The sequence below is a fragment of the Colobus angolensis genome, unplaced genomic scaffold, assembly GCF_000951035.1.
Source record: "Colobus angolensis palliatus isolate OR3802 unplaced genomic scaffold, Cang.pa_1.0 Scaffold150, whole genome shotgun sequence".
NCBI lineage: Eukaryota > Metazoa > Chordata > Mammalia > Primates > Cercopithecidae > Colobus > Colobus angolensis.
The window spans coordinates 2,656,351-2,670,643 of NW_012114600.1; the positions used below are offsets into that span (position 1 = coordinate 2,656,351).

At 34.5% G+C, this 14,293-nt stretch overlaps 1 protein-coding gene across 3 annotated transcripts in view; it reads left to right on the forward strand.

The window, feature by feature from the left end:
• NELL2 (NEL-like 2 (chicken)) overlaps positions 1–14,293 on the forward strand; it is a 436,529-nt gene that overhangs the window by 143,281 nt on the left and 278,955 nt on the right. For all 3 annotated transcript variants that reach the window (XM_011936068.1, XM_011936067.1, XM_011936069.1), the window contains 6 exons: positions 3,138–3,311; positions 3,401–3,497; positions 5,849–5,921; positions 6,040–6,122; positions 7,007–7,135; positions 8,284–8,386. In XM_011936068.1, coding sequence (XP_011791458.1) covers positions 3,138–3,311; positions 3,401–3,497; positions 5,849–5,921; positions 6,040–6,122; positions 7,007–7,135; positions 8,284–8,386 — 659 coding nt within the window. The remainder of the gene's footprint in view (positions 1–3,137; positions 3,312–3,400; positions 3,498–5,848; positions 5,922–6,039; positions 6,123–7,006; positions 7,136–8,283; positions 8,387–14,293) is intronic.

Here is a 14,293-nt window from a genome sequence, read left to right on the forward strand (position 1 = left end):
TTTCCCTGAGACTTCCTCTTTGACATGTGGATTATTTAGAAATATATTTAGTTTCAAAGCATTTGGAGATTGTCTGGTTATTAATTTTCAGTGTGATTCTGTTGTGGTTGGAAAGCACACTCTTTAAGTGATTTAAATTTTTTTAAATGTTGTTTTGTTGAAGTTTATTTTATGGCTCAAGATATGGTCTGTCTTGGCATATATCCCTTGGGAACTTGAAAGGAATGTGTGTTCTGTCATTGTTGGGTGGCATGTTCTGTAAATGTTGAGTAGATTCTGTTGGTTGATGGCATTTTTGAGTTATACATTCTTGATATTTTGGCTAGTTGTTCAAGTAATTGTTGAAACAGGGGTGTTGACGTCTCCAACTGTAATTGTGGATTTAACCATTTATTCTTTCAATTCTATCAGTTTTTGCTTCACATATTTTGCATTTCTGTGTTTTTGGTAGTACATATTTAGAATTGCTGTGTCTTCTTAATGGATTGATTTTTTTTCCATCATTTTATGGCATCTCTGTCTGTCTTTGGTATTTTTTTGCTCTGAAATATATTTTTCTGAAATTAATATAGCCACTTCTGCTTTCCTATGATCAATAGTTTCAGTATATATTATTTTCTATTTGTTTACTTTCAAACTGCCTAGACTGTTATATTTGAAGTGAGTTACTTACCAACAGAATATTGTCATGGTTTTTAATCCCTTCTGCTAATCTCTTTCTTTTAATTGCTGCATGTAAACTATTTACGTTTAATAAAATTATTTATATGCTTGAGTTTATCTGCCACTTTATTTTTTATTTTATGTTTGTTCTCTCTTTGTTTTATTTTTCTGTTTTTTTTGTTACCATGGGTTACTTGTTTTACAATTTCATTTTATCTGTGTGTCTATGAGTGTGTCTCTTTGAATAGCTTTGTAAGTGGTTGTTGTAGGTATTCCATTATATATACATAACTTGTAACTGATTGCTCGTATAGTCATTTTACCAGTTTGAGTGATGTATAGAAATTTTAACTCTCTTTATGTTTCATTACCCTCACTCATTTATAATATAATTTCTTGAAATTTTTTAAAACATACATTTAGGACACAAACTCTTTTGCTTCAATTTTGAGCTGTTGCTTCAATTGTCAAATACACTTCAGAAAACTCAAGAGGAGGAAGAAAGCGTATTGTATTTACCTATTTTTTTTTTACATACTATGTTCTTTCTATCTTCATGATGTTCCAAAACTTTTTATTTTATATTTTTCTTTCTGTTTAGAGGTCATTATTTTGCTGTTCTTTTAAAGTAGGTCTTATCATGATAAATTCTCTTGGTTTTCCTCTATCTGAGAATGTCTTGATTTCTCCTTCATTCCTGAAGGATGTTTTTGCTGGGTATACAGTTCTACGTAAACAGCTCTTTTTGCTTTTGTGACATGAAAAATATTTTACCACTTCTTTATGGCTTTCATGGTTTCTGCTGAGAAATACACTGTTACTCTATTTGTTTCCTTGCACTTAATGTGCAAGATTTTCTGTCTACTTTCAGTATTTGTTCTTTGTTTTTAGTTTTCAGAAGATTAATTATGATATGGCTTGATATGAAGTTAAAAATTGTTTTATCTTGTTTAGAGTTTCCTTAGATTCTTGAATCTGTGAGTTTATATCTCTTGCCAAATTTGGAAGGTGTTCAGCCATTATTTCTTCAACATTGTTTTTTAAGCTCGCTTCCTTTCTCCTCTCTTTCTTGGATGCTAGTGATACAAATGTTAGATCTTTTGTTATCATCTCACAGCTCTTTAAGTATGTTAAACTTTTTTTTCTATCTTCTTTTTTGTCTATTTGTCACATTGGATGCTTTTTTTTCTGTCTTCCAGATAACTGATTCTTTTCACGGTCACTTCTATTCTGCTGTTTAGCTTATCCACTGAGTTTTTCATTTCCATTATTGTATTTTTTTGGTTCTGAAATTTCTATTTGGTTTTAAATTGTTTTCCCATTTTTCTTTTTCTCTGAAACATTCTATATTTTCTTCGTTTAAGTCTGTTCATAATTGTTTTTGTCAATGCTGCTTTAAAATATTTGTTTGGTAATTCTAACATCCTTATCATTTTAGTCTTGATATCTGTTCTTTTTCTTTTTTCAATCTGTTGGAGATTTCTTTGGTTCTTGGTATAATGAATGATTTTTTACCGAAACCTAGACATGTTTATATCATGTTCTGAGACTTGAATCTTATTTAACCCGCCTGTTTTAGCCAGCTCTCTCTGACACTGCTTTGGCAGGGGGAGGGTGCCATCTTGTTACTGCCAGGTGGAGGTAGAAGTCTAGATTCCGCACTTGCCTTTGTTGACAGCTGAGGGGGAAGCTTCTTTTATTTCTGAGTTGGGGGAAGTTCCAGCTTCCTATATGGTTTCTGCTGGCACTGTGGTTGGGGTGGTTTCATTACTGCTGCATGATGATAAAATCCCTGACTCCTCAGTAGGCCTCCTTTGATAACATCCCAATGGGGAAAGGGAAGTGTGCTTCATTACTTCCAAGTTGAGATGGAAGTCCAGGCTCCTCATTGTATGGTCTTCACTAGTGCTAAGGGGGACCTCATTACTGCTTGGCAGGGTTAAAATTCTTGGCTCTGACACTATTCTGGTGTTAGGTGCCTCATTTCTGCTTGAACAGGGTAGAAATATAGCCTTTTCACTTAGCTTTTGTTTGGCATGGTTTGGGATGGGGCCAGTTTTTTCTGTGATGTTTGACCGGAACAGAGAGATTATTATCTATAAGTTTCTGTCTTGCTAGATTGATCCTTTCTTTGTCCCTCAGCTAGAGAAAGCAGGCTCATCTTGAGGATTTTTTAGGTCTACATTCATTGATATTTCCAGATTGTTGGCTTCTTAACTCCAAGTCTAGGATATATGACACAAAATATATATATGACCCACTGAACTCGCTACCATATTGTTCCTTGGATCCTGAATATCTTTTTTTCTCTATCTTCTAGATTCTTCTGTGTTTGTTTTGTATATGATGTCTAGTTGTACTCAGTGGGAGAACTAGGAAAAGTACATCTATTCCATCCTTCTGTAGACAGAGGTCACCTCAATCATTTTTGAACTTTATTTTTAGTGTGTCCCATGTGGCTCTTCTCTCTGCAGGTACCTGGAACTGGAAAGTAGTGGCCATCGGAATGAAGTCAGACTGCATTACCGCTCAGGCAGTCACCGCCCTCACACAGAAGTGTTTCCTTACATTTTGGCTGATGACAAGTGGCACAAGCTCTCCTTAGCCATCAGTGCTTCCCATTTGATTTTACACATTGACTGCAATAAGTAAGTGTAATGTCCTCATTTTAGGAAATGGAAGATTCTGAGAAATGACTGTCTACTCACCTTCCTTCTTTGATGTTTCTTTTTTGCAGAATTTATGAAAGGGTGGTAGAAAAGCCCTCCACAGACTTGCCTCTAGGCACAACATTTTGGCTAGGACAGAGAAATAATGCACATGGATATTTTAAGGTATCTTCTGGCAAAAGTCTGAAAATGAAATGTAAATTCTTTCTAATGAGTTTCAGAACGTAGATTTTACTTTTTATGGTGTGAAACAAAACAATTTGATTTGTAAGTTAGAAAATTTGTGTCTATTTCTTTTTTTAATAGTCATATTTTATTTAGCCAGCAAACATTATTTTCTCTTCTTTTTTCAATGAGTTTAATCATTAGATATTACAGAAATGATCACAAGGCTGCAATCAGGGCAGTTAACATGTCATTCTTTGAATTAACCTTTCAAAGCAATACAAATCTAAAATGTTAACATACAAATAAACTCTCTACCACTGAAATATAACCTTTGATGATACTTCTACAAGGATGTTAATAGAGGACTGAAAGCTTTTTAGTATATATTATTCATGGTCTCCTTGTACTGCAGAAAGTGAGAAAGGAATACACATATGTGCACAAATCTGTCAAAAAAGAAAGCAGTCATAATTTATATCTTTTCCTTTAGTATGTACTTAGAGACAACACTTCATAGCATTTCGTCATTGGAGAGGTTCTAAAGGATATGTCATTTAACTTTCCATATTTTAAAGATGAAGAAATAAAGTCCAGAGAATTGCTTGACTACAAGCCCGTAGTGCCATCATTTTCCCCCAGTGACTATGACAGTCCCTACAACATGGAAGTGGCTCAGTGAATGATTACCAAATCAAATAATGATAAGTGATAGGTTCAACTCATAGATTTCAAGGTAGAGAGTATGTACCAGTGAATTTAGTTGTTTTCTAAGCAAAGTTTATAATTCTATAAAGGTGTTTTGGGAATGTATTTAAACATTGTCTGTTACCAGGAAGCCAGATACTTGAAATATATGATTTCATCTAATTGTAGCCTTGCTAGTCTTGATGCAGGGTGATTTTTTTCTCTTTTACTATACATAAACCTGCACAGAGGGGCAAAGTAACTTGCTGAAAGCCAGGCAAATAGTAAGTGACACAAATGGGAAATTGGTTCCATGCTTGCAAATCCTGAAACCATGCACTTTTCCCAGGTAAGGGATAGCAGAAGTGTGCTGTGAGTCCCAAATCTTGTCTCTATTTAATCGTGACAGTCTTTCCCATGGAGCCTGAGTGTGACCTCAAAATCTCCACATGTCAATTATGTGTACAACTCTATGGGTCATTCTCTTTATTGTAGTCTGTAAATAGCATCCATTAGAGTTGTACGGTGTACAAACTGTTACATAACTGTACACAGTAGCCTTGTTTTTATGTTGCTGCTTCTAAGTGATAGGAGTTGGTACACAATTTGCTTCTTCAATCTAAGCCCAAGCACACAATGGATCCAGTAATACCCACACAGTAAATACTTAAATATTTATCGTTCACATTGATACATGCTATTAATCAGATTAAACATGTACAAGACACAGAGACCAGTATTTGACTGGTAAATCTTTGTAGGTACATTTAAAATTATCTTGATATCATGTTGGTACTGTTATCCCTATCATTAGATATTTTGTTTGCATTTTTCAAATGGATAAAGTAAAATATTTATTTAATAAAATATATAAAGGCCATGAAGAAATGGGGGGAGGGTGGCAGATAAAAGAGACAGCTGGATGTGTCTCACAGATCATTTCTGAGCCACCATTGGCCTTTGCTTTAAGAGCCCAGCAAGCTGGAAGCTAGTTATACCTTAATGACTAAGTATGCATGTAAATTTTGTCTATAAACATGTGATAAAATTTTCTGTGTAAAACAGGTCATTTCCAGCTGGCATTTAAAAAATTTTCATTGTAAACTTTCTGTACTCATAAGAACTCATCACTATATCTTGCTATAGCAGTTTAATGAATCTATTGTCCTTTTTGAATTGAGAAATTAGTTTTAAAAGATCCAACTGAAAAATGAGAAATGCTCAAATGAGCATGCTTTCATGACTCAGTTTTTCTATTCTTTTCTTTCCAATAATTAAAGTTAATTTAAAATTGGTATCAATTTCAGAGTTGCTGAAGCTAGAAATTATTATCAGGTTGATTTTTTTAAAGGTCATTTTCAAGCCCGTCAGTGGCTAACTAAAAATAACTTCTCAAAACAACGTAACTATTGCTTCTTAATTATATCTTGACATTTAATCTTAAGGCTTTAAAAACATTATTAATAAGAGAATACATGGGTAATCATCTATTGTGCCTGATGAATTTCTTTCCCTTTGGTATGAAGTGGAAATAATGTATTAACAAAGACTCAGGGATTTTAGTGACTGTGTTCTGTAATATTTTCCTTTATGAACTTGACCATTGAACATAATTTGAGTAAATGAAAGTAATATGTCTTTTTTTTTCTATTTTTCACACACAGGGTATAATGCAAGATGTGCAATTACTTGTCATGCCCCAGGGATTTATTGCTCAGTGCCCAGATCTTAATCGCAGTAAGTCTATTTGTTCTTGCACTGTGGAGTTCCCATGTATTTAGTTGTCAGCATAGACTTAACCAGATTGAACCCCTTATAAATGCATCTTGACCAAATGTAGTGTTTGTAATTCCAGCTTGTCCAACTTGCAATGACTTCCATGGACTTGTGCAGAAAATCATGGAGCTACAGGATATTTTAGCCAAAACATCAGCCAAGGTAAAAGCTACTCAAAAATACAGTGAGGAAGCTTAAAAATCCTTGATGTTCCCAATACTTCCTTTTATAACCATAGATTTTCACCTTCGAGGCTCTTCTTATACTATACCGTTTGCTAGGACTGACTCTAAATCCCTGCTTAAGGGAAGGCTTATAAATATTAAAACCCTAGCCATCTGTATAACAAATGATTCAATAAATCAGGAATGAGGCAGATTATCTAATTTATACACTGCTTACTACAGGAGGATTTATTGTTTAGTTTTTATTATTATTTATTTTTATTTAGTTTTTCATTACAAGCAAGGAGGCAGGAAGACAGTGTAAAGAATATAGACACCAGAATTGTATCAAAGAAATGGTCCCATAAATGCTTTCTATCACTATGTTACAGTTCTGGGTTTATTTACTAATATCTTAAGCACATATCAGGTTTGCCTACAATTTCACTAGACTTATAATTTTGTATAGTAGTTACAGATTACCTGATGGTTGTGTTGTATGGTGTATGATTTGTTTCTTATACAACACAAATTCTGAATTGTATTTTTTGCTTGAATAAGCATATTAGTGAAATTAAACATTTTTCTTTTAAATGGAAAATGCTTCCCTGCATTTGAGTGATGTTGTTTTGAATTAACCTTTGATTTGTGTCTTATAAATTATGTTGTTTGTTTCTAAGGCAGAGAGCAAATTTATCACAAAAAGGAGAAAAAAAAGTTCTTTAAAATTAAAGTCTTAAATATGTTTATGGCAAGTGGTTGATGAGGACAGCCATTATTACTGCTACATACTTTAAAAAAAATAGATGCCTGCTGGAGTGTTTCACATTTCTGTGTTGCTGGAAGGATGAACAATGTAAAACCCCTTCTTTTGTGCCACAGCTGTCTCGAGCTGAACAGCGAATGAATAGATTGGATCAGTGCTATTGTGAAAGGACTTGCACCATGAAGGGAACCACCTACCGAGAATTTGAGTCCTGGACAGACGGCTGTAAGAACTGCACATGCCTGGTATGCCTTCTATTTGAGTTGAGACTGAGGGAACTCAGACGCTCCCACTCTTTAAAAATTTATTAAAACAATATAATCATGAAAATTTCAAGACCCATTTCCTCAAGACACAACACTAAAGTGCCAACAAACCTGGTCATATCTAAAGAACTGTGTTGCATTGTTAAAAACACTGTCTAGCTTCTAAAGATGATTATGGTTTAGGAATGCTATAAAGTTTATCAGTACACACATGAAGTTAGTAATTTAAATGAGCTAAAGTGATTCCTAAAGAAGACTATCCTCTTATCCTTAATATTTCCAGAGATTTTTCTCCCTTGTGTTTTCATGAGTGCATTTTGATGAAACTAAGTCATATGCAGCATTAAATATTGTGTCCAGATTGAGCAATATAAACAAATGATAGAGTTTAAATGATTGGGACAATCTAATAGTTTACTAATATGGTGGAATATAAATTATAGAGTTTAAATAAATGTGATTTTGCTAATTGCTCTCTAATGAAGCGGAATATTTTATTGCATTATGATTTCAGAAATATATGTTCATTTTCAAAGAAAAGTTCAAAATGAGTTTGGTTTTAAACTTTTAAATTACACATGAACTCATCTGTTAAAGCTGGTTTTCTGGAAAGACGTCAGACATCTATGTGAATTAGGCTTTTTAAAAAATTTCTCAAAATTCATCCAGTTTATTCAAAAACAGAGTATCTTGCACATAAAAAGATCAAAAGTCGTTCAGAACTGTGTGTGTGTGTGTGTGCGCGCACACACACGTGCATGTGCGTGTGCGTGATACAATTTTTATTCAGGAATGTGATATGTTCCTAAATTTTTAAAATGGGGAGCAAAAGTCAAATTGAGTAAAAGATGCAGTGTGGTGTAGTGAAGTCAATAAAAAGTCTGGGAAGCCTGAGCAGCCAGCTACCTGGGAGCTCTGGCCACCTTGAGGAATCAAATTCCTGATGGTGGTCTTGGCTCCAGTTTGGCGCCTCCTTGTGGTAATTGTCAGCACCACCCCCGCTCCTGGCAATGGCCTCTTCTGTTCTCTTCACATGAAGAGTTTAAAATTTAAGGAATGGATTCAAAAATTCTTGAGAACTACTAAACTCCAACATGGAAATTCTATAAATATTGTTTCCTTTTCAGAATGGAACAATCCAGTGTGAAACTCTAATCTGCCCAAATCCTGACTGCCCACTTAAGTCGGCTCTTGCATATGTGGATGGCAAATGCTGTAAGGAATGCAAATGTGAGTATAACTTTTATGATGAATACTTTCTTTGAAAAATAAAGCTCTGTATTAATAAGCATTCACCCATCATTGGTTTAATCTAGGCAAGCTAAATAGCTTTCAGAAGTGATGGAAAAAAGGAAGAATAATTTCTCTGTTTTGCTTGATTAGTTCTTTTCCATTTTAAAATGCTATGCCCCTATTCCAGTAGGACAATTTTTTCTTGGAGTAATCTATTCCATATAGTGATAGTAGTAGGAAAGATGTGTAAGAAACTTACCGGAAGGCATTTCACTAATTGTACTATTTATTGTAAGTGTCTCCCAAATAGATTAAGAATGGTCCACATGGCCACAATAACCAAGGAAATCCATGACACAAGTAGCCTTCAGCAGCAGAAGATATGCTGTCCCATTAGCCCAAACAACAGAAGTCCACATTATTATAGGATTGTCCAGTATAGATAAGGGCCATGGCCTTCATTCAGGGAAAAAAAAGGCTCACACCACTGTGTGTGGAAGCTTTTCTGCCTTTTAGCAGTCATTATATAACAGTTCACTTCTGATGTCAGAAAATACTTTTTGAATCATCTGTAACTACCATTAACTGGGTTCTAGATCATTCAGTAAATAGTGGAAATAATTTCTTTATGTTTCTAATACTTTAAAAGACTTCACTTAAACCTTTGTTAAAAAGAGTATTTAAAAATTTAGCTTTTTTTTTTCCACAAAGGAGTAGTAACATACATGAAAACTGAGTTGTTTTAAAGTTTGTGGAATATATAGAGCTCTGTAAATGCAAGTGTATTTATATGTATACTCGCAAAAAGACAAAGTGGGGATAAGTGCAGGGGGGTGGAGAGAGAGAGGGACAGTAGCAATGTGCTACTGCTGGTGAGGGTGACAAGCTATCAGAGAAAAATCAGGAAGTTGCTTCATAGTCCATTGATATAACTCCCTCAGGAATGCATTTATATTTAATTTTATTAGGCTTTACATTGAAGCCAATCCATCTCATAAAAGTGTATTAGCCTAGTCAAGTCGATTCAGTGGAACTAGGAAGGATTGAATACAATTTTTCTTACATGTCACTAACTAATTTTCTTGGTGAGAAATAATCTGCATTTTTCTGGGACTTCTGTTAATAAAAGGAGGCTTGTGGTAATATCATATGGTTTTCTTTGTAGGTGGTTGGAGAGAGGAAGGAAGAAGGACCATATATACATATATGACTTCATATTCATAATACGATAGCAAGGAATCATAGTTTTTGTCTTAACTTCTCTCTCTCTTTTTTTTTTTTGAGACGACGTCTTGCTCTGTACCCCAGGCTGGAGTGCAGTGGTGCGATCTCGGCTCACTGCAAGCCCCACCTGACGGGTTCACGCCATTCCCCTGACTCAGCCTCCCGAGTAGCTGGAACTACAGGCATTCACCACCATGCCCGGCTAATTTTTTTGTATTTTTAGTAGAGACAGGGTTTCACCGTGTTAGCCAGGATGGTCTCGATCTCCTGACCTTGTGATCCGTCTGCCTCGGTCACTAAAAGTGATGGGATTACAGGCGTAAGCCACCACACCTGGCCCTGCTTTAATTTCTTTTATCTTTCTTTCCATCCATAATTCTATGTTGTCATTCAAGGATATGACAGATTTTCATTAAGTGTTGTCAGTGTTATTAGATACAGGTTGATTAAAATAACGGGCCATTGTGAGAGATTCGTCAGAAGTGAATTTCAGTTCTGATCTTACCATTTGTCTCTGTTACCAGGAGTAAACTGCAGACTAAATCAGATTAATGCTTGAATTCTTCCCAGTAAGCATGCAGTTAGACATAATGAAATGATAAAATATTTTGAGATTCATTAATGAAGAGTGTTTTGGGCAGTCTTTGGTGTTAATGATTGAAAACCAACTGTTTGCTTCATATAGAAAATAGTTAAAGCTGAAAGTGAGTAATCAGTGAGCAGACCACAACGTAATGAAAAAAAAAAAAAAGCCATAGGCTCTCATTAGATATGGCCAAAAAGTAATAAGTATAAAGTGACTTTATCTTTCTGTTCACATTTAATGATATATAAGATGAGTACCATGCAATAGAGAGGAATAGAGAGGGTTCATGCCTATGTTTGCTTGTTATTTTAGAGATTTGAAATTTTAGTTTTAATGAATTTAACATTTTACTAGAGCTAGCAAGAAATTTCAGTAAACAGCCATAGATATTTCCCCATAGGGAAATAAGCATTTAGTTCATATGGTGAATATTCTTAGACATTCTTTTTGGGAATGAGTCTCCTCAAAGCACAATTTAAAAATAAGTCACTGACAATATCCAGAAAACGTGCTTCTGAAAAGTCTTGTAGAAGACAAATAACACTTAAAATAAATGTAATAGTAATCCTTTGACTGACTTGCTTAAATAGTACAGATTTTCATATGTCTTTACAGTGGGAGAAACCAATAGTTACACATACCTGTGATGTCGTGTGTGTGTGTGTGTGTGTGTGTGTGTCACCACTGCATGTGAGGAGAAACAGTCTTATTTTCCTATGTTAATTCCACAGTAGTGTCACTGTTAAAATTCATGAAAATCTAATTTTAGTGGAGTAGAAGTAAATTCCTATTTTGTTACTCTTTTAAACGAATATAAGCCCTCTTCTTAGACCCTACACTGATCCTATCTTTGAAATGCTTCTGCTCAATTGCCTTTTTAGTGACAAAACACGATAAAATAGATTATTATTGAAAACTGTTTAAAGAGATTAATCACTTACTGTTTCTAAAGCCCTTGGAAGGTAAAGCATATAACCTAACTACTGAATGTGACTCTGCCAAGATTGAAATGCACGAAACACGTGCATGTGGCCACTTTTTGGTGTTCTTCCTTTAATGCTTTCAGGCTTGCTTCATCAGAGTTGTTTGCACGTTTCTGGGCAGTCCTATTTGGCAGCTTCTTTTATACTTTCCCTCAGCAACTTCAATTCCAGCTTGTTATCTGGATATAAATACTGGTGAATAGCAACAAGATTGTTGTTCTGGGAAAGAAGTCAGAAGAAACCAAGAGTTTTCTCTATTTGAATCTACGTAAACAAAGCATTGGGAGGAGGGGCTTAATTTCCCGCCTGGACCATTAAAATAGTGTGCTGGAGTTAAACAGAGGATAAAATCCAAAGGCAGGAATGCCAAGGCCAAATCGTTAAAGCCATAGTAATTACAGCCATAATGAAGCCATATTGCTTCTATAGGTTACAAGACACATACTTTGTGCCTCATTTGATCTTTGCAGCTCCATAAATAGGTATTATCTCCATCTTCCTAATAAGGAGAATTCCAAGCCATTCAGGAACATGCAGTTAGAGGTCTCAGAGAAGTTCCATCTGAAAGTGCTGTGCTTTGACAGCCTGCTTTCCTTTTTTAAAAAAAAAAACCATCTGTTACAATTAATCTAAGTGATCTACTTTTATCGACCAGTAGCTAAGCTCACCAGAGGTGTTTTGGAATCCTAGTTGAGTCTTAGGCGGCAGAGTTTGCTTGCACCACTCATCCTCTCCCCTTTCAGTCACCATCTCCTCCACATCCTTTATCCCGGTCTCAGGCTGTCAACTAGCAAACAGGGAAATTTAGTGACACATATTCAAGATAGCTGTAGAAAATAGAAAGCATAAATATTTTAGGTGACTTTATCTCTGAAATAGAATTACGTCAAGATATGATTAAAGTACATAAAATCTCAACCTAGATTTAAAAAAAAAGAATTATCAGAAAATAATTGATTGAAATTCTAGGAAATTGAACATTACCAAAAGTCACTGAATTTATAAAACCATTTAGTTTTTCTGAGTATTCATGCTATTACATGGATACGTGCCTTTATTTATTTATTTATGTTGATTGTAGATTCAGGCTTGTATACAGAGCTGTGCTTCACAGGAAAGGCGGTTGATGAAAATAGGGAATCTGAGGCAAATCTAAACTGATGCTGTAATGTCTTTCCTGCATTATTAGAAAGTTCTCAAATACAGGGAATGTGAATGTGACCATCAGAACTGGTTGGTATTTGCCTAGTAGCAACAGTTAAAGTGGTGTTTCCTCAGAGTCCAGAATTATATGAATAAATAAAAATCATAATTCTTTTGGTTGAGCAAGGTCAGAGTTTCATTATATAATATAGATTACACTTTAATAATCTATATTAAGTTAAATATATTAAATCTCTAATCTGCAGCAGATTATTTTAAACTTAATTTTAAAAGCCATCTTGGTTTAGTTAAAGTGGACTTACTGTGATATCTTTGCATATTCAGTAGTTAATTCTGTGAGTTACAAGTCAGATTTTCTGGGTTTGAATTCTGACTCCACAACTTATTAGCTGTGAGACTTTGATCAAATTGCTTAACTTCTCATGGCCTCAGTTGCCTCATTTGTATAATGGAAATAACAATTATATCTACTTTATAGGGTGTAAGCATTGAATAGGTAATAAATGTAAAGTGCTTAGAACAACGTTAACTATTATTACTGTTTTTTATTAAAAGGGTCACCCATGTTTTTATTAAATTACGAAGTAGTGAAATGATCTCATTAGTTCATTACCTTTAGATCTTAAAGCTACATAGGACTTCAAGGGTTCTTTGAAACAGCCATTTGCTTTTGGGAGGTATGGTTTCATTATCCTCATTTTATAGAAGAATAATGCCAGGTAGATTAAGTGACGTTACTAAAATCAAATAGTATGTAATACACGGTAATTTTTTTCTCTCAAATTGTGTCCTGATTTCCCCAAGGCCATTCTCTTCCCCAATATTGTGGGCGTATCTTAATCAAGGTTGAAACCCAGAACTAATATCTCAATATTATGTACTGATTTGAGTGTCTGGCTTCGTTACTCAGAATCATCTTTGTGAGACTCATCCATATTTTTGATGCAGATCAAAAATGTAGCTGCATCTCATTCATACTTATTGCATCATTGTAATGTCCATTGCAGATCAGTTTTAGTTATTATTGCATATATTTTATTTGTGTTTATGTACCACAATTCAGTCTATTGTTGGACAGCAGTTAGGTAGTTTGCCAATTTGTGCTATGTGAAGAGTACTCCTAGAATAATTCTTTACATGTTTCTTGATCTTAGTTATGTATGTATTTCTGATGGGTATATATTTAAAACAGTGGAATTGTTTGATCAGGGGGTAAAACTGTTTGGCTCTATGGCAAAACCAATTTTCCAAACAGTTTTCCAAAGTGGTTATCCTAGTTTATTTTCTCACCAACAAGGTACGAAAATTCCAGTTGCCCCACACCCTCACCCACACTTGGCATTTTTAGTCTTTGTAATTGTAACATTCTGACAAATGATGTTGGTAAATGATATTGTGCCACAGCCTAAGTTTGTTATTTCCCAGGTGACTAACGAAGATGAGTGCCTTTTTAATCTATTTATGGGCTGCTTTCATTAATATTAAATAATAAAAAGTAAGAGTAAATATTTTGTATTTATACTTTTCCAAAGAGCAATTTTCTTGCTTTTAGTAGAAGTGGTTATTTGGGAGGATTATTTTATTTGCACATCAGTATAGATGATTCTATTCCTGTCACCTTAAAATGCATAGCAAAATAGGGTTAGTGGAGATTAAATGATTGCTGCTCAAGTACTTAGTGATTTTTAAAAATTGGATGATAATCTGATAAAATGGAATCAGAGATTTCTGAACATGTGTTCTTGACTTTTCAACAAAAATCAGCACAATATAATTCACCAACAATTTTTTTTCGTTGTTCTTAACAGAGGGGGAAAACATAATTTATGTAGGCTATGGTAAAAAAGAAAATAATTTTGAAACAAAATAACCAATAGACATAGCTGTTTTTACAATAATGCTGGGAGCCTGGGAAATATTCAGGATGTACTGGAGGTTCTCATGCAT